Source organism: Leucopleurus acutus, assembly GCF_964270905.1.
Source record: "Leucopleurus acutus genome assembly, chromosome: 13".
Lineage (NCBI taxonomy): Eukaryota > Metazoa > Chordata > Mammalia > Artiodactyla > Delphinidae > Leucopleurus > Leucopleurus acutus.
Genome location: NC_139155.1, coordinates 28,112,535 through 28,131,067, shown reverse-complemented (window position 1 = coordinate 28,131,067; position 18,533 = coordinate 28,112,535). Strand labels below are relative to the sequence as shown.

Here is an 18,533-nt window from a genome sequence, read left to right as displayed (position 1 = left end):
TTGAATTGTACACTTTATTTTTATTTGTTTTTTCTTTTCTGGCTGTGCCGTGCAGCTTGCGGGATTTTAGTTTCCCGACCAGGGATTGAACCCGCGGCCCTCGGCAGTCAAACTGCAGGGCCTTAGCCACTGGACAGCCAGGGAATTCCCTTCATCAGGCATAATTTTTGCCAACTATTTCTAATTCTCCTTGAGTTGGGTTCATTGTTTTAAGGGAATAGAATTGTGGCTTTCTCACCTCAAGGCTTTGGTATTTATGTCAACGCGAGTGGGGAGGTCTTATCTCACCCATCAAACCAAATTCACCCACTTGCACAGTGTACAATAAACCCTAACTTAATGTTATCGTAAGATATACTGATTATCAAGCAAGGAATTTTTAAAGCACTATATGTGTGTGAATCTACTTTTTTATGTATAAATATTCTTGGTAATAAAGGCCTTATCTCTGAATTCCAGGTGAATAAATTTTTTTCTGATTTTTAAAAAAATTTTATTTTGTTATTGAAGTACAGTTGATTTACAATGTTGTGTTAATTACTGCTATACAGCAAAGTAACTCAGTTATACATATATACATATATATATATACTTTTTTCATATTCTTTTCCATTATGGTTTGCCACGGGATATTGAATTTAGTTCCCTGTACTATAGAGTAGGACCTTGTTGTTTATCCATTCTATATATAACAGTTTGCATCTGTGAATAGTGATTTTAATCTATCTTTTAGTTATGATTCATGGGAACAAAAAATGATTGCAATAAGCCTCCTAATAGAGCGCAGCCTCTCCCCTTCCCATTCATCATCAACACAGCCAACAAATGTTGTTCTTAAAAACCAGAACTGATCCCATCACTCTTCTGATTAAGATCTTTCTAGAACGCCCTTCACTCCTTTGCCTGGCTATTATTCAATCTTCATGGCCCAGTACATATGACCAACTCTAAATCAATTTCTCCAGTATTGCCTGCTAATTCTTCTTTCTTTTTTTTAACTAGTTTGCATATCCCAAGCCGAGGGATATGCAAACTAGTAGATGATGTCAAACATTTAAAAATGGTTGTACCAATTTACTCTGTGATCAGCAGGATATGAGAGTTAACACTGATCCACATCCTCACCAACATCTGGTACTGAAAACTTTTTAATTTTAGCTATTCTGGTGGATGTGATAGAGTATGCCATCAAGTTCTTAATTTGCATTTCCCTAAATATTAACAAGGTTTAGCATGTTTTCATATGTTTATTGGTTATTTGAATATTCTCTTTTGTATTGGTTATTTGAATATTCTCTTTTGTAGAATGTCAATTTAAGGGTCTTGTTCATTTTTTTTACTGGATTGTCTTTTTCTTCCTTATTTTATCCAGTGTGACAATCTTAGTCATTCATAGTTAATGTAATTACTGATGTGAGTGGGTCTAAATCTACTATCTTACTATATGCTTCCAATTTCTCCCTCCAATTCTACATTCCTTTTTCTCTCTTCAATATTCTTTTAACATTTTCATAGTGGTTATCTTACAAATTACAACATGCATTCTTGATTTTTCAAAGTCTGATGTTAACTGGTTCCCAGACAATGCTAATTTCCTATTACCTTCCCTACTGTTACCATAACCCAACAACACATTACTATTACTGTTTTATAGAGTCAGATTTCATTTAGATTTTCCTATACATTTACCAGTTTCATTGTTCACCCTTAGTCTCCTCCTATTTATCTTCTCTTTATTATCTCTTTCTTTCTAAGCAGATTTTGGTTATATTTTGTGGTTCTTTTTATAATTTCTTAAGCTCAGTGTTTATCTAATTAATTTTCAGCTTTTAGAAATTTTAATATAAACATTTAAGGCCATGAAATTAAGTTTCACTTTAGCTGAATCCCACAAGTTTTGATGCTCTATTTTTTTAATACAGTTCTAAATATTTTAAATTTCTGTTGTTATTCTTCCTTTGGTCATCAGTTATGTAAAAATTTGCTTCTTAATTTCCAATGTATAGTTTTTTCCCTCCTGGTTATACTTTGTTACTGATTTTTAAGTTCATTGCACTGTGGTTAGAATGTGTGGTCTATCTGATACCAGTCCTCTGGGATTGATTGAGATGTGCTTTAACCCTAGTAATGGGTCAAGTTTCTTAACTGTTCAATGTGAGACTGATATGGTGTGCATTCTGGACTTAACAGGGTATATTATTCTCTACATACTCATTACATCCAGCTGTGCTATTCAGACATCCTATAGTCTTACTGATTTTCTGTCTACCTGATCCATCAGTTACTATGAGACATGGGTCAAAATCCCTCACTGTGAGCAAATTTGACATTTCTCTTCCTAGTTCTGTCAATTTTCACCTTATGCATTTTCTTCCTGGTGAATTGAACCTTGTATCAATTTCCAACGACTCTCTTCATTTTTAATAATGCTTTTTTCTTATTTATGTAAGTAATATGTGTTTTTTATGTATATATGTGTTTTTCATGCAACTTCAGGGCAGGAACACACACAAGAGATTGTCTGGCTTGGTAATGCTTTCTGTCTTACAGTCCTATCTGTCTCATACTGATATAGCTGTACCAGCTTTCTATTTTAATATCTAATGTGACTGCCTTGTAGAAAGCTTTCTATATCCTATGCTTTAGATATACTTCTTATAAACAGCTTAAAACTGGATGTTGGGGCTTCCCTTGTGGTGCAGTGGTTGAGACACCACCTGCCAGTGTAGGGGACACAGGTTCGAGCCCTGGACCGGGAGGATCCCACAGGCCACGGAGCAACTAAGCCCGTGTGCCACAACTAAAATAAAATTTTAAAAAATAAATACATAAAAAACTGGATGTTGTTGATTATTAATCCAGTCTGACAATCTTCATCTTTTAACCTGAGCATCAGTCCATTTACATTTACCGATATATTTAAATTTTATCTTTTTATTTTGGCTATTTTTCTTACCTTCTCCATGTTTCTTGCCTTCTTTGGATTGAACAAAATTTGGCCAATCCTTTTTTTTTTAAATTTAATTAATTAATTTATTTTTTGGCTGCAATGGGTCCTCATTGCTGTGTGCGGGCTTTCTCTAGTTGCAGAGAGCGGGGGCTACTCTTCATTGCGGTGCATGGGCTTCTCATTGTGGTGGCCTCTCTTGCTGCAGAGCATGGGCTCTAGGTGCGCAGGCTTCAGTAGTTGTGGCACGTGGGCTCAGTAGTTGTGGCTCGCAGGCTCTAGAGCAGAGGCTCACTAGTTGTGGCACATGGGCTTAGCTGCTCCGTGGCATGTGGGATCTTCCTGGACCAAGGATCAAACCCGTGTCCCCTGCATTGGCAGATGGATTCTTAACCACTGTGCCACCAGGGAAGTCCTGGCCAATCCTTATCTCCTTCTACTAACTTAGAACTTACATATTTTATTTCTATTCTTTTGGTGAATTGCTTAGAATTTTTACCATTCATATTCTATGAAGACATAAATTTAATCAATCTCTTGACCCCCCCCAAACAATATTAAAACCTTAGAATGCTTTTAACTCAACCTCCTTCTTAACTTACATATATTTGTGGTCATATAATTTAATGTTAGCTTTAGCTTTTTAAACCCCTAAATGATGATTACTGTAGTTTTATACAGGCAGTTTTTGTTAATATTTACCCACATTTCACTACTTTCTCTGCTTACTTTTCCTTCTTGCAATTCAAGCCTTTCACTTGTGATCACTCTTCTTCTACCTAAAGAACATGCTTTATTTAGTACTTCCTTTAGTGATGTCCACTGGGACAAACACGCTCAGGTTTCAAGGAAAACATCTTTATTTCACCCTCATCTTTGAAAGATGGTTCTTAGTTTGCAATCCCAGGTTACAAGTCATCTCCTCACAGCACATTGAAGGTGTTATTCCACTATCTTACAGCTTCCTCTGTTGCCAATGAGAAGCCGGCTGTCCTTGTAAATGTTGAATGTTGTTCCTTTGACCCCGGTGCATCTGCACTTTCACTACAGTGTGTACAGGGGTGAATTTCTTTCTATCTACCCTGCTTGGGATTTGCTGGGTTTAATGAATCTAAGGATTGTTGTCTTCCTTTCTCAGGGCAGGTTCATTTCTAACTCATCCTTACCCTGAGTATGCCATCCTGTGTGGTAATGCACAGGAGGTCCTTTAAGGCTACCATCTTAGGCAGGCCCTGGGCTTTATCATCTCCCCTAATCTAAGGAGTGTCAGCAAAAGCCTTCAAGGTAAAAGCCAGCCTCAGTACTCCATCTACTTTTATGGGTTCCTCCTTTTACTTAGTTTCTGACTTCTGAGATTTTCTGCCACCTTGTCAATACGTTTAATTTTTGGTTTCTTAAAAACATTTTATCCAGCATCCTTAGTTGTTTTCGGCAGGAGAGGCAATCAGGATGTCCAGTTCACCAAACTGCTAGGAGCACAGGTTCTCATATGAAGTTTCTTTACAAGCCTACAGGTGATTCTGAAGTGCCCTCCCAGTTAGGAGCCAAAACATCCAGGAATGCTACTCGATGGATGGTCTCTGGTTATCTCCTAATCACTATATCTAGTCACCTAACTTAGCCCTCAGTCCAGTTAACCTCACACCAGCAACTGACAGTGTCTATGCCTCCTCAAGTTCTTACCATTCATGCCACCCCACCCTGGCCAGTGCTGAGATGACAAGTGTCCCTATGGTCCAGTCATCTCTCTGACCACTGCTTCTCTGCAAACAGGAATGACAGTGTCCCGACCATCTTCCTGATCACAAGATGCCTTATACACAGCAGGAATTCATTTACTGAGTGAATACATGACTCCACCATAGTCACTTACCAGGTGGTTTAAAAACAATGATATCATCCAAGAGCTTACACATTTCCTGTTCAAGGACTGCTAACGTGATTTTTCCATTTTGTTCCAGGGAGCTGAGGAATTGTACCATCTGGTGAGTGAAGGCTCGGCATTTTGGAACTGCATCCTGACAATAAAAAAAGATCATTCAAATGAATCCATGCATGCAGTGTTAACTGGATATTCCCTGGGAGCACAGCACTGCACTGGGAGAGGACAGAGCAGTGAGTCATATGAGGACAGACCCTGTGTTGGGGAAATAAAAATCTTCGGTAATACTTAGACCAGAACCCATGTTCTCCCAAATCCCAGTAGTAGTTTTTACTACATTAATAACAACATTAACTACACACTAAGTACTTGCCAGGAACTTTTCCAAAAACTTTTATGTTCATTTTCTGATCTAATCCTCACAACACTTTGAAGGCAAGGTATTATTATTTCCAATTCAGGTGAGAAAACCAAGGTCAGAATGCCAGTGAGTTGGGGATTTGAGTTTGTCAGACCTCAAACTCATGCTCATAACTTGCTGCCATTCTGCTGCCAATGACATTCAAATCAGTAAACCCACAGCTCACTGTCGGCCCTCAATCCTTTTCACCTCGTTAGCATGTGACACTGCTAGTAGGTAAAGGCTTACCAGAAGAAATAAACGAAACTGAAAGACCCAAGAGGCCAAAATGATATACATCCTCCAACTTTTTCTACTGAGCCATTCGCAGGATTCGAGACAGTCCTCAGTAGCACTTATACTACTACCAGCCCTAAAGAACACTCTGCCTTCTAAAGGACCCACTTAACTCACAAGATGTTTCTGGCTGTCAGTAGGAACGGAAAGACCTGCAGACACTTTTAGGAGCTTCACAATTAACTCAGCAGAAGATTCCTTTGCCAGGATGATGGATGGCTGGTAATGGCTGCTGAAATAACCTAGCACACTCTGATATGACACAACATCCACAAGATGCCACGAGAGTGAGCTTGTCTGTCCAAGGAGAGTAAGTAGAGGAGAATCCTAAAAATGAAACACACATTCCTTTAGTTCCAGAGCTCCCATTTTTTCCAGAAATACGCATCTCTCAAGTTAGGAGTACTCGTGAAAGTAATAACCAAAGTTTTGGCAAAACACATTAAGATTTATAAGTATTCAGAACCCAATTTTCAAAGGAACTCTATGATCTGGTGGTAGAACAAGCAATTAAGGAGATGTAAATTGAAATTGATTTTTATATTTGGTGTGGTTCCCTTAGACTATGAACTATATAAGAAAACCAGACACCGGGCTTCCCTGGTGGCACAGTGGTTGAGAGTCCGCCTGCCGATGCAGGGGACACGGGTTCGTGCCCCGGTCCAGGAAGATCCCACATGCCGTGGAGCGGCTGGGCCCGTAAGCCATGGCCTCTGAGCCCACGTGTCTGGAGCCTGTGCTCCGCAACGGGAGAGGCCACAACAGTGAGAGGCCCGCGTACCGCAAAAAAAAAGAAAATCAGACACCTAGTTGAAGGCACATCCCGTATGCCATGCGTATATTCACACTGAAAGAGGCACGAGGGAAACAACTTAAAAACCACAACTTCATACAGAGTGAGGATCTAGAGAGCCCTGCCAAGTCTTTATCACAGGCTCTCCAAACTTACTGTTTGATCCACCAGTTGATCTTCCTTTGCCAACAAAATCATCATGAAAAGGAGGCAGACAATCATGCTCCGGGTCTCTGGGTGGGGACTGGGATTCCAGGCATCAGAGAGCACACTGACCCAGTTGACTTCACAGAGGACAGACCCCAAAAACAAGAAGCAGCTCTTGGGGCTTCCTCGTTCCACCTAAAAGGAAACAATGTTTTTAGCTATATATCCTAAAAATGTATAGAAACCAATGTTTTCTAAATTATATATCTTTTAAATTATACTTTTTTCCCAGATTATAAAAATCATTCATAACCCTTCTGCCCTCAGAAATTTAGATTATAATATTTTTCCTTCCATGTTCAATGTATGGCACACCTTTCAGCTTGTTTGGAGTTCATTATTTATTCCACTAATTCTTTTTTTTTTTTTTTGATTTTGATTTTTGGCTGCGTTGGGTCTTTGTGGCTCCGTGTGGGCTTTCTCTAGTTGCGGTGAGTGGGGGCTACTCTTCGTCGCCATGCATGGGCTTTTCATTGCGGTGTCTTCTCTTGTTGCATAGCACGGGCTCTAGGCGCACAGGCTTCAGTAGTTGTGGCACGCAGGCTCAGTAGCTGTGGCTCGCGGGCTCTAGAACACTGGCTCGGTAGTTGTGGAGCATGGGCTTAGCTGCTCCGCAGCATGTGGGATCTTCCCAGACCAGGGATCGAACCTGTGTCCTGTGCATTGGCAGGCGATTCTTAACCACTGCACCACCAGGGAAGTCCCTATTCCACTAATTCTTAACAGGAAAGGAATGATCTTCCCTAGTTCCAGCCAGGGTGGCAAATCCCTGCCACAGTAAGTCACTGGTGCTCAGGGGAGCCTACCACAGTCCTCAGATGTGCTGGGCAAGACAAAGGTGATATATCTACTAGTCACTGGTTCCCAAAGCCGAGCGTGCATCAGAACCACCTGGAGGACTTGCGTGGGATGGGGGTTGGGGGGGTACCCATAGAATTTTTAATGCCCTGCATCTGGAGTAGGAACAGGAATTTGTCTTCCTAACAAGTTCCCAGGTGGTACTGATGTTGCTGGCCCTAGGACCATACTTTGAGACCTACTATATTAGCACATATAATTTTTATATGGCCTTTTTTGTATAATGTTGTGTTATAAATATATCCCCATATCATTAGTCTTTATAATTTTTGATGACTACATAATGTTTAATTATCCCATTTAAAATATAGCGGGGATGGGGGGCAAATGTATTTTAAAGTATATAATCAATATCAAAGTTATCTCTTATAAGCCTATTTCAAGTCTGTTTAAAATAAAACATGGCTAGCTATAAATTTTTCCTTTAAAAAGAAGATTAAAAAGCTCAACTCCATTTATAAAATCGCAATCAGTGGAATTTGATGATTCATGTCTTCCAATTAGTACCATCATTATATCATGCTATTTGCTCATTTTCCCTTTTAGAAAATGATTCTTCATCCTCCTTTATAATTTGTTCTCTATCTTCACCCTCAACCCCCTCACAAACATACTTTACTATGCCAGCAAGACTCATGCAACAGAAAGGTTCCCAGCTTCTGGGCCGGGCAAAGTCATCTATCATTAGACTAAAACTCCTAGAGATACAAAGTCTATAGCATCCCTTTATAGACCATTCTATTTAATATGTCATATAGCTAAAGCTGCGCTCTTACTTAAACACTCTCTTACAGCTCGTTAAACAAAGGTTCAATTCCATATTCATAATGATGATGAATACCTACTTTGTGCCTGTCTCATAGTCTAAACCTAGCTATAAAATCATTCTTAACTTTGTATTTCACTAAGATGACTGTCCTCAGCTTTCCTTAGAGCTCAGCTACAGAGGAGTGGCTGACAAGAGCAGCAGTGGGTGGGGTCTCCACTTACAGCACTAAAAGACTGCAGTACATTTTACTAATTGTCATAAATAACTATGGATCTGCAGTAATTAAAGCACTTAGGGACTTCCCTGGTGGCTCAGTGGTTGGGAATCCGCCTGCCAATGCAGGGGACACGGGTTTGAGCCCTGGTCCGGGAAGATCCCACATGCCGCGGAGCAACTAAGCCCATGCACCACAACTACTGAGCCTGTGCTCTAGAGCCCACGTGCCACAACTACTGAAGCCCATGTTCCTAGAGCCCGTGCTCTGCAACAAGAGAAGCCACTGCAATGAGAAGCCCGTGCACCACAATGAAGAGTAGCCCCCGCTTGCATCAACTGGAGAAAGCCCACACACAGCAACGAAGACCCAATGCAGCCAAAAATAAACAAATAAATAATAATTATTTTTTAAAAAAAAAGCACTTAAAGTATCTCAATAATAAATGTGAATTAGGTTATGAGTAAACACAAATGAACTGGTGACTATGAACAAATAAACTGAAATGATCATAAAAAGCTAAGACAAGATTAAAGGGTTTTTTAAAACAAAAACTTAAGAACAACAGAAATGCCTGACTGGTATGCAAGTGACACTACTGTACCCGTTTTCTGACTATTGCTTCTACTGCAAAAACTCCCGCACACTTAGTGGGACTTTTTCCAGGCCATTTCAGATCTTTTATATGATTATGATGCATTACTGGTTGTTACAATGTACTTCTGTCTCCTACAACCTAATATCCCCTTACATAACTGCTTAAAGAAACTAATGGCTTGAGTACCGATTTACATTCTACTTTAATAGAACATTTAACAAGAAGCAGTTTTAATGATACTATCCTAGAAAAACATGCATTCACAGAAACGCCAAGATTGAGTGTGACAAAGTGATTAAACTATGTATTCACATGACAATATCACCAAAGACTAGGGGGTGACTGTCATATTACAGACAAAAATCTTTCTCTGGGTTTTCTGTAAATGCTGTCCAGTCATCTACTAACACAGTGAAACGATGTCCATAGGATGCTGCTTTACACAAGCACTGTCTGGGCGATACAGAATTCGGGCAGGGTCCACATTGTCACCCACTGCAACTGGGCCTAAAATCCACAGTGAACAGGTTGCTCCCAAGAAGCCAGGCTGTGACATAGAGAGTGAAGGGTTTACCTTGAAGAAGGCCTCCATGAGCATCTGGTCAGGATGCAGGTCCCTCCATGGGAGTTTCTGGTAGGCACTGTGAAAAGCATACAGAATGAACTCTGGCATTTTGGGTGCTGTACATGCTTCACAATAATGTATCAGGTGTAACCGAAGGGGTCCGTCATCACCAGGCAAGAGCTTATCTAAAATTGAAAAAGAAAATATAGCTGAAGACTTTTTGGTTTATCTTTAAAACAAGTAAAAAATTAACACAAATTTGAACTAAAAGTCTAAAAACCTAACGTTCTCAATAATTACCCAGTTTCAAAGATTTTCACATACCAGGGAAAAAAGTGATGGCAGAGCAATAATAAAGAACGGTAATTTACTTACTAGGGCGACTGGAAGGAGCAGCTGGTGTGAGGGAGATAGCAGGCGTGAACAGTTTTTCTCTAAAACTCCTAAATATATGACTTTTTAACTCAAATACACTTCCACAACCACAACCAACTCTAGGCATCCCTTCAGTCTGTTGCCTTCAGCATAAATTCAGTCTCATGCATTTGACACCTCATTCACTTGGCACCTTGGAGAAATCGAATGTTCCTCAAAAGGAAATGTTCCAGGGACTTCCCTGGTGGTGCAGTGGTTAAGAATCCGCCAGCCGGGCTTCCCTGGTGGCACAATGGTTGAGAGTCCGCGTGCCAATTCAGGGGACACGGGTTCATGCCCCGGTCCGGGAAGATCCCACATGGCGCGGAGCGGCTAGGCCCGTGAGCCATGGCCGCTGAGCCTGCGCGTCCGGAGCCTGTGCTCCGCAATGGGAGAGGCCACAACAGTGAGAGACACGCATACCACAAAAAAAGAAAAGAAAAAAAAAGAATCCGCCTGCCAATGCAGGAGATACAAGTTCGATCCCTGGTCCGGGAAGATCCCACATGCCGCGGAGAAACTAAGCCAGCGTGCCACAACTACTGAGGCTGCGCTCTAGAGCCCGTGAGCCACAACTACTGAAGCCCACATGCCTAGAGCCCGTGCTCCGCAACGAGAGAAGCCACCGCAGTGAGAAGCCCCTGCGCCGCAACGAAGAGTAGCCCCCACTCGCCGCAAGTACAGAAAGCTCATGCACAACAACGAAGACCCAACACAGCCTAAATAAATAAATTTATTTAAAAAAAAAAAAAAGGAAATGTTCCAAATGACTAAATCTTAACCCTTGGTGCAGTAAAACTAGACTGTTAACTGTCATTCAAGTAAGTCACTCTAAAACAAATTTCACACTCTTCTGTGACCTGAATCACTCAGTATTATCCTCACGAGTATCAATTACTTTAGTGCCCTCAGGAGCATTTAGTCTGAAACAAATTTTTTCAGACTTTCTGGCTCTAAGCAAAGGAATGGAATTTGGTCAAAGAAGAGAGAGCCACATACAACGAGAGCAGAAATCTGATGGGAGTTTCTCAACACTGACTTTTGAAAAATGACTAACGAGCATCAACACACGATAAGTCGACTTATCACTGCTAACATTCCTGTGCCCTCAATCCCCAGTCCTCAGGAAACAGTAACGTATGCTTTTAACAACCTTTTAAGACAGGGGTGAAGAGTAGCATTTGTTTAAATATGGATAAAAAAGATAGTTTTGTTTAAATTAGGATGGATACGTAGGAGAAGATGTCTACGAGGTAATCTCTTAGGACCAGACCGAGCGTCTCTAGTCCCAGCCCAGACACAAATAAGTTCTGTGACCTCAGATGAATTCATTTTGCTTTCCAGGTCCTCATTTTTTCTCATCAATAAAAACAGAGAGCTGAATCAGACGATCTCACTAAAAGGCTATAATTTAATACTTCTTCATCTTGCTGTGCACAGTTCTTCTGTTTCCTCTCTCTGAATTGAGTTGCCAATTCTTAATGTTATCTGTGTACTCTCCTATTCCTAGGCCACTTTTTTATTTGATATACACGGGCCTGTGAGAGTGCCTGCCCTTTTATACTAAGAAACTAAATAATAGCCTTTGTGACAATAATTTTATGCTGAAATATTTGTCTCACTATAAAATTGTTGTGGATGGTAATATGCAGCTAGAAGTCTACCTTTCCAAAAAAAGAAAAAAAAAAAAAGTGAGTGCTATTAGGATTTCATGTGTTACTCACTGAACCAATACTTTTATCAAGTAGACAACTCAGAGTACGGCACTGTCCTAAGTCTTGGGTTGGGGAGAGATAAAAAGAAGAATGTTTCTGTGCCTAGAGTTTATATCTTATAACAGTGGCGGGGGGGGGGAGGGGGAACCGAGAGGAGATCAGATATGTAAAAAGTCAATCAAAAATACTAGATGGGGGGCTTCCCTGGTGGCGCAGTGGTTGAGAGTCCACCTGGCAATGCAGGGGATACAGGTTCGTGCCTCGGTCTGGGAGGATCCCACATGCTGCAGAACGGCTGGGCCCGTGAGCCATGGCCGCTGGGCCTGTGCGTCTGGAGCCTGTGCTCCGCGACGGGAGAGGCCACAGCAGTGATAGGCCCGCGTACCACCAAAAAAAAAAAAAACAACAACAAATACTAGATGGGGACTTCCCTGGTGGTCCAGTGGTAAAGAATCCACCTTCCAATCAGGGGACGTGGGTTCGATCCCTGGTCAGGGAACTAAGATCCCACATGCCGCGGGGCAACTGGAGAACAACTAAGCCCATGTGCTCTAGAGCCCATGCGCCACAACTAGAGAGCCCATGAGCACCGCAGCTACTGAGCCCGTGTGCTCTGGAGCCCGTGCGCCTCAACTAATGAGAAGCCCACGCACCGCAACAAAAGATCCCGCATGGTGCAACTAAGACCCGACGTAGCCAAATAAATAAATAAATATTTAAAAACAAACAACCAACCAACGCTGGATGAGGTACATCCAGACAACGGTATATTATTCAGCACTAAGAAGAAATGAGCTATCAAGTCATGAAAGACATGGAGGAACCTAAGTGCATATGCTAAGCAAAAGAAGCCCATCTGGAAAGCTGCATAATGAATGATTCTAACTATATGACATTCTAGAAAAGCTAAGACTATGCAGATAGTAAAAGAAATCAGTGTTTGCCAAAGGCTGGGGTGCGGGAGGGATGAATAGACAGAGCACAAAGGATATTTAGGGCAGTGAAACTACTCTGTATGATACTGTATGAAACTACTCTGTATGATACTGTACTACTCTGTATGATACTCTGTAGACACACATCGTTATACATTTATCCAAACCCAGAGAATGTACAAGCCCCAGCATGAATCCTAATGTAAACTATGGACTTTGGGTAATAATGTGTCAGTGTAGGTTCATCGGCTATAACAAATGTACCACTCTGGTGGGGGATGGTGATAGTGGGTGGGGAGGGGGTTATGCATGCGGAGCAGGGAGGAAAGGGTACATGGAAACTCTCTGTGCTTTCTGCTCAGTTTTGCTGTGAACCTAAAACTACACTAAAAAAAAGTCTATTTTTGTATATATATAAAATATTGGATGATACACTGTTTTATATTATAACATATATATTATTGCTACATATATTTATACATATTATTATAATATATAGTCTATTATCTGATATGCTATCTACTATATATATTGTATATAAAATACTGGATGACATATTGTTAACTCCAGGACTCAGTGCCACATAAACACATGGTAGCCACGGGGGTGCGCCACTCAGATCTCCCTTCAAACAGAACTTGCCACAGATCAGGGCACAGCACCTTTAGCACCTGAGTCGAGGCCATCCTCCTCCCAGGTAGCCCTCAGCCAACAACTAAGCACTGACCTGGCTGCTTCCGCCCAAGGTAGGATCCTCAAAAAAGAATGTTGGCACTAGAACTCCCTAACCAGCTGGCCAATACTTTCTCAGCGCTGCCCTGCAGGCTGAGACTCTTCCTACTCTCCTTTCACGGGTGTTAGGCCTGCACCAGGGTCTGAAGGCTTTCTTTGCCCACCCTTATTCCTCTCCCTCTTATTGTCACAGGCAGTACCCCAAATAAATCTCAGCATTCTGGCTCCATCATGGCGTCTGCTTCCCAAGGATTCAAACTACAACAATGTGCTATAAAGATTTAGAGGCAGGAGAGAAATGTATGCACATGAACAGATATGCAGGAGAATATAAAGGGCCCGAGGCTTCATCCAGGTAGTGGAATCAGCATAAGCAAAGAAGTGGCAGAGGGAAGATTCAAGGACTTTTAGGGAACAGTGAGTAGAGCAGTATGGCTGAACGGAATGCTTCCATAAAAAAAACATCACATAATGTTGAAGTGCTCTGAGCCAGACACATTTGAATGCTGAGCTAAAACATTATTACATTTAAAAGTTTCTGAATAAGAATATAATAGCATACAAACAGAATTTTTGGAAAATCAATCTAGTAAATAGGCAGGAACAGAAATGAGATAGGAAGGACAGTTAGGAGGCTATTGCAAGAATCTGGGTTGGGTGGACCTAATATCCTTACAAGCCTCCCAATACAAAACATTTAGATACACTAAGTAAAATACAACAACTCTGAAAATGCACAGCTACATACATTCAGTGGAAGAAAAGAGGTCAGAGAGACTAGGAGAGCAGAGAATTAAACTGATGCGGAAACCTCAGTTGCCCTGGGGCTGTTTGCTTATGTGGGGTTTTCAACAGCACAAGGAAACAGAAAACAAGATTTTCTAAGGACTACACCCTCACTGAAAGGGCAGATAAGTGGGGAGGGGAACGGATCTTCTCTGCCTTAGCCTGGACTGGGAGTCAGGGAGGCAAGAAAGCTGATTGTGGTAATTGAGTATGGGGTTTGATTTCATGTATCTGTGTAGTGTGAGAAACCCAAAGCCAAGGAATTACACAGAGCCAAATGGCAACAAATGCAGATCTTCTCTGGAGGCATACACCCTCATCCTAGTCCTCATGGAATTTCCACAGATAAAGTCTCTCTAAATACGGGCTCACAATAGAAAATTACAAAATACACAAGGAAACAAGCCTCTGAAGGAACATCAAACAGAAGCATGAGCCACCCCCGAACAGAAACTTGAGATGACGGAATTACTGCACACAGCTCATAAAGGAAAGTAAGTATGTTTAAACATTTTAAAATAATAAAAATTGAAATTTTAAATTAAAGAAAGAAGATGCTATCAAAAAGGATCGGATAGGGACTTCCCTGGTGGCGTAGTGGTTAAGAATCCACATGCCAATGCAGGGGACAGGGGTTCAAGCCCTGGTCCTGGGAAGATCCCACATGCCGCAGAGCAACTAAGCCCGCGAGCCACAACTACTGAGCCTGTGTGCTACAACTATTGAAGCCCACACGCCTAGAGCCTGTGCTCCACAACAAAGATGAGCCACTGCAATGAGAAGTCAGTGCACCACAATGAAGAGTAGCCCCTGTTTGCCACAACTAGAGAAAGACCGCACACACAGCAATGAAGACCCAACACAATCAAAAATAAATAAATAAATAATTTTTTAAAAAATAAATAAATATGTTTTAAAAGGATCTGGATAAATTTTATAAACAAACATTACTTCTAGAAACTGAAATGAAAAATTCAATGGATTTTTTTTTAAAGCAGACTAGACATAGCTGAAGAGATGGAGTACGCTGGAAGAGAGACCTCAAGAATTTGCCCAGGGGAATTCCCTGGCAGTCCAGTGGTTAGGACTCTGCACTTTCACTGCCAAGTGTGCGGGTTCAATCCCTGGTCGGGGAACTAAGATCCCACAATCCACTCGGTGTGGTCAAAAAAAAAAGAATTTGCCCAAAATGAAGCAGAAGAAAACACACCAAAAAAGTGAAAAGTCACAGAAGATAGAATAAGGTTCACCATGGGGGAAAGACAATATTTGAAAAGAGAAAGCCATAACTGATGACACTCAGCACTACCTCCCCAAAAAGATAAGAGGTTACACACTTCACACTAAATAATTGTACGGGTGATCTTTCTTTGGTCAAAGATGACAGCCTACCAAATAAAGTAAAAGTAAATAAAGTAGAAAAGCAGAGGCAAAAGATTAACTGAATTACTTAAGGAAAAGTGAAAACTAACCAGAGACATGATATAACATCTTCCTACCTTTAAAACTCTCGTGCAATGAGTCAATGCAATCAGTGAACAACTGCACGATGCTTGAGGCCACCACAGCATCACTCTCCAGCCAGGGGTAATGTCGTTGGCTGCTTTAAATAAAAGAAACACACACTTAGAAAGGAAACACTATGATTAAATTACTGTATGTCCCAGAGTCTGGGGTTTGCCTAAGTTCTAGAAAACTCTGTGTTATGTAGCCCTAAGACACATTTAGAGCACTTTAAAAACTGTAAATTCCTGGAGGTGAATTGTAGCTTTTAATATCAATCATATAATTTTATTTACTTTCCTTCCTAACATTTATTCAATGTAATTAAGTTTCAGAAGTGTGCTATCTAAATAACTATTAAATTAACACCCTTTACAACACATCCAATTTATGCCCGTAAACCCATCCCTTGTGTATCTTGGTTACATTTCGAATGCCTTAGAAGACAGTTTTCTCTACCTAAAGCATGGGGGGTGAAAAGACATGTAAAAAAAGATGGTCAAAAATGAACAGAGAGGAAATAACCAAAGGAAAAACTCTTTATATGAAATTTTTACTTTCTGAATCTGGTATAGAAAGTTCAATATAAAAATAAATTCCATTAGTTCTTCCTGGAAATAGACAGGAAGCCTAAATTATGGTAAGCAGTCTCACGGTCACCACAAAATCCTGAAGCTTGTGGATTGTCTAAGGATAGCCCTCTGGAAAAGCAAAGACCCAGAACTTTTTCTGTTTTCCTCAATGGGCTCTTGAAGCAGCCTGGATGATACAAACAATCTGGACATGGTGGTCAAAGCTCTACCCTAGTCCCAGTCTAGCCCTCACCAGCTGTGGGATTTGAGCAAGACATTCAAGTTTTCTGAATCTCAGGATCAGATTAATTCACACTTATGAAAACACTTTAAATACTGTGATATATACTGTGTAATTCTTACAGAACTCTGGATATCTACCTTTTGTTTGTATGCTTTTAGAGGAAAAAAGACTCGTAAGGCAACTCCTTGCATTTGGACAGCTCAACACCTCTGTTTTAAATGCTTGTGAAATAATGCTTTCATTTAGTTGCAGAGTTCATGTTAAAAGAGCAATTCCCACCCAGTAATTTGAAAGCCAACTTAGTTCCAAAAACATAACTGATACTAGGTAAAATCAAGTTTGCCTCATATTTTGCAGTGTTATATTATCAAAACCTAATTCAGGAGAACAACATCCGTTTTTCTGAAATTAAATACCAACCTCATTCAACTTCTTTATTGTGGAAAACTGGAAATGAGTGTCCAGTTTTGCTTCAAAATCAATAGCTCTGATCAATCAGACTAACAATTCCACAAACAGAAAATGTCTTAAGTTTACTTTGTAAAGAAGCGTTCTCTAAATTTAAAATCAGATCTGTGAATCATCAGCTGGACCAAAACACCATCAGAACTTTAAGTCTATAAATTTCAAAGAAATTTGAATATCAGAAAAACTATTTACCTTTCATTGTCCTCTAAAACCAGTATCCATGGCTTAAAGAGCTGGACGATTACTGAATGTAGGGATCTTAGCACTAAAACAAAGCAAAATTTTTAGAGACAAGAAACAAGCCCATCAAATGGAGATGGCCAACAGGCACATGAAAAAATGCTCAACATTGCTAATCATCAGGGAAATGCAAATCAAAACCACAATGAGATATCACCTCACACCTGTCACAATGGCTATCAGCAAAAAGAACACAAATACCAAATGTTGGCGAAGATGTGAAGAAAAGGGAACCCTTCTACACTGTTGGTGGGAATGTAAATTGGTGCAGCCACTGTGGAAAACAGTATGGAGGTTTCTCAAAAAACTAAAAATAGAACTACCATATGATCCAGCTATTCCACTCCCGGGTGTATATCCAAAAAAAAACAACAGCACTGGGCTTCCCTGGTGGCGCAGTGGTTGAGAGTCTGCCTGCCGATGAAGGGAACGTGGGTTCGTGCCCAGGTCCGGGAGGATCCCACATGCCACGGAGCGGCTGGGCCCGTCCATGAGCCATGGCCACTGAGCCTGCGCGTCCGGAGCCTGTGCTCCGCAACGGGAGAGGCCACAACAGTGAGAGGCCCGCGTACCGCAAAAAAAAAACCAAGAAAACCAAAAGCACTAATTCGAAAAGATACTATGCACCCCAATGTTCATAGCAGCATTATTTAAAATTGCCAAGATATGGAAGCAACCTAGGTGTCCATCAACAGATGAATGGATAAAGAAGATGTGGCATACACACACACACACACACACACACATATACACACACACACATATACACACAATAAAAAAGAATGAAAATTTTCCATATGCAGCAACATATGGAGGGTTTGGAGGGCATTATGCTAAGTGAAATAAGTCAGACTGAGAAAGACAAATACTATATGATACCACTTATATGTGGAATCTAAAAAATAAACCAGTGAATATAACAAAAAAGAAGCAGACTCACAGATATAGGGAACAAACTAGTGGTTACCGTGGGGAGAGGGAAGGGGGAGGGGCAATATAAGGGTAGGGGATTAAGAGGTACAAACTATTAGGTATAAAATAAGCTATAGAGATATATTGTACAACACAGGGAATATAGCCAATATTTTATAATAACTATAAATGGAGTATAACCTTTAAAAATTGTGAGTCACTATATTATACACCTGTTACTTACATAATATTGTACATCAACTATACTTCAATTAAGAAAAAGAAAAATTAAGTCCACCCTTTGTCAAGATCATTGATAACTATATAGAAAATCTTCTCCTTATCATCGGTATATTCATAAACCTATGGTGATATACAAACAACATATTTAATATAACTAAACATGTTTCAGTTTTCATTTGCTGCAATGAAATTCCTTAAATTGAAGAAGTTTTATTATAACACAATATCATGGACAATTT

At 40.5% G+C, this 18,533-nt stretch overlaps 1 protein-coding gene across 4 annotated transcripts in view; it reads right to left on the bottom strand.

The window, feature by feature from the left end:
• Window positions 1-18,533, bottom strand: part of EPG5 (ectopic P-granules 5 autophagy tethering factor) — a 125,244-nt gene that overhangs the window by 7,641 nt on the left and 99,070 nt on the right. For all 4 annotated transcript variants that reach the window (XM_082852686.1, XM_082852689.1, XM_082852688.1 and 1 more), the window contains exons 34-39: window positions 17,092-17,164; window positions 15,612-15,715; window positions 9,540-9,715; window positions 6,476-6,661; window positions 5,644-5,853; window positions 4,821-4,965 (exon numbers count right to left, since the gene is read on the bottom strand). In XM_082852686.1, coding sequence (XP_082708812.1) covers window positions 4,821-4,965; window positions 5,644-5,853; window positions 6,476-6,661; window positions 9,540-9,715; window positions 15,612-15,715; window positions 17,092-17,164 — 894 coding nt within the window. The remainder of the gene's footprint in view (window positions 1-4,820; window positions 4,966-5,643; window positions 5,854-6,475; window positions 6,662-9,539; window positions 9,716-15,611; window positions 15,716-17,091; window positions 17,165-18,533) is intronic.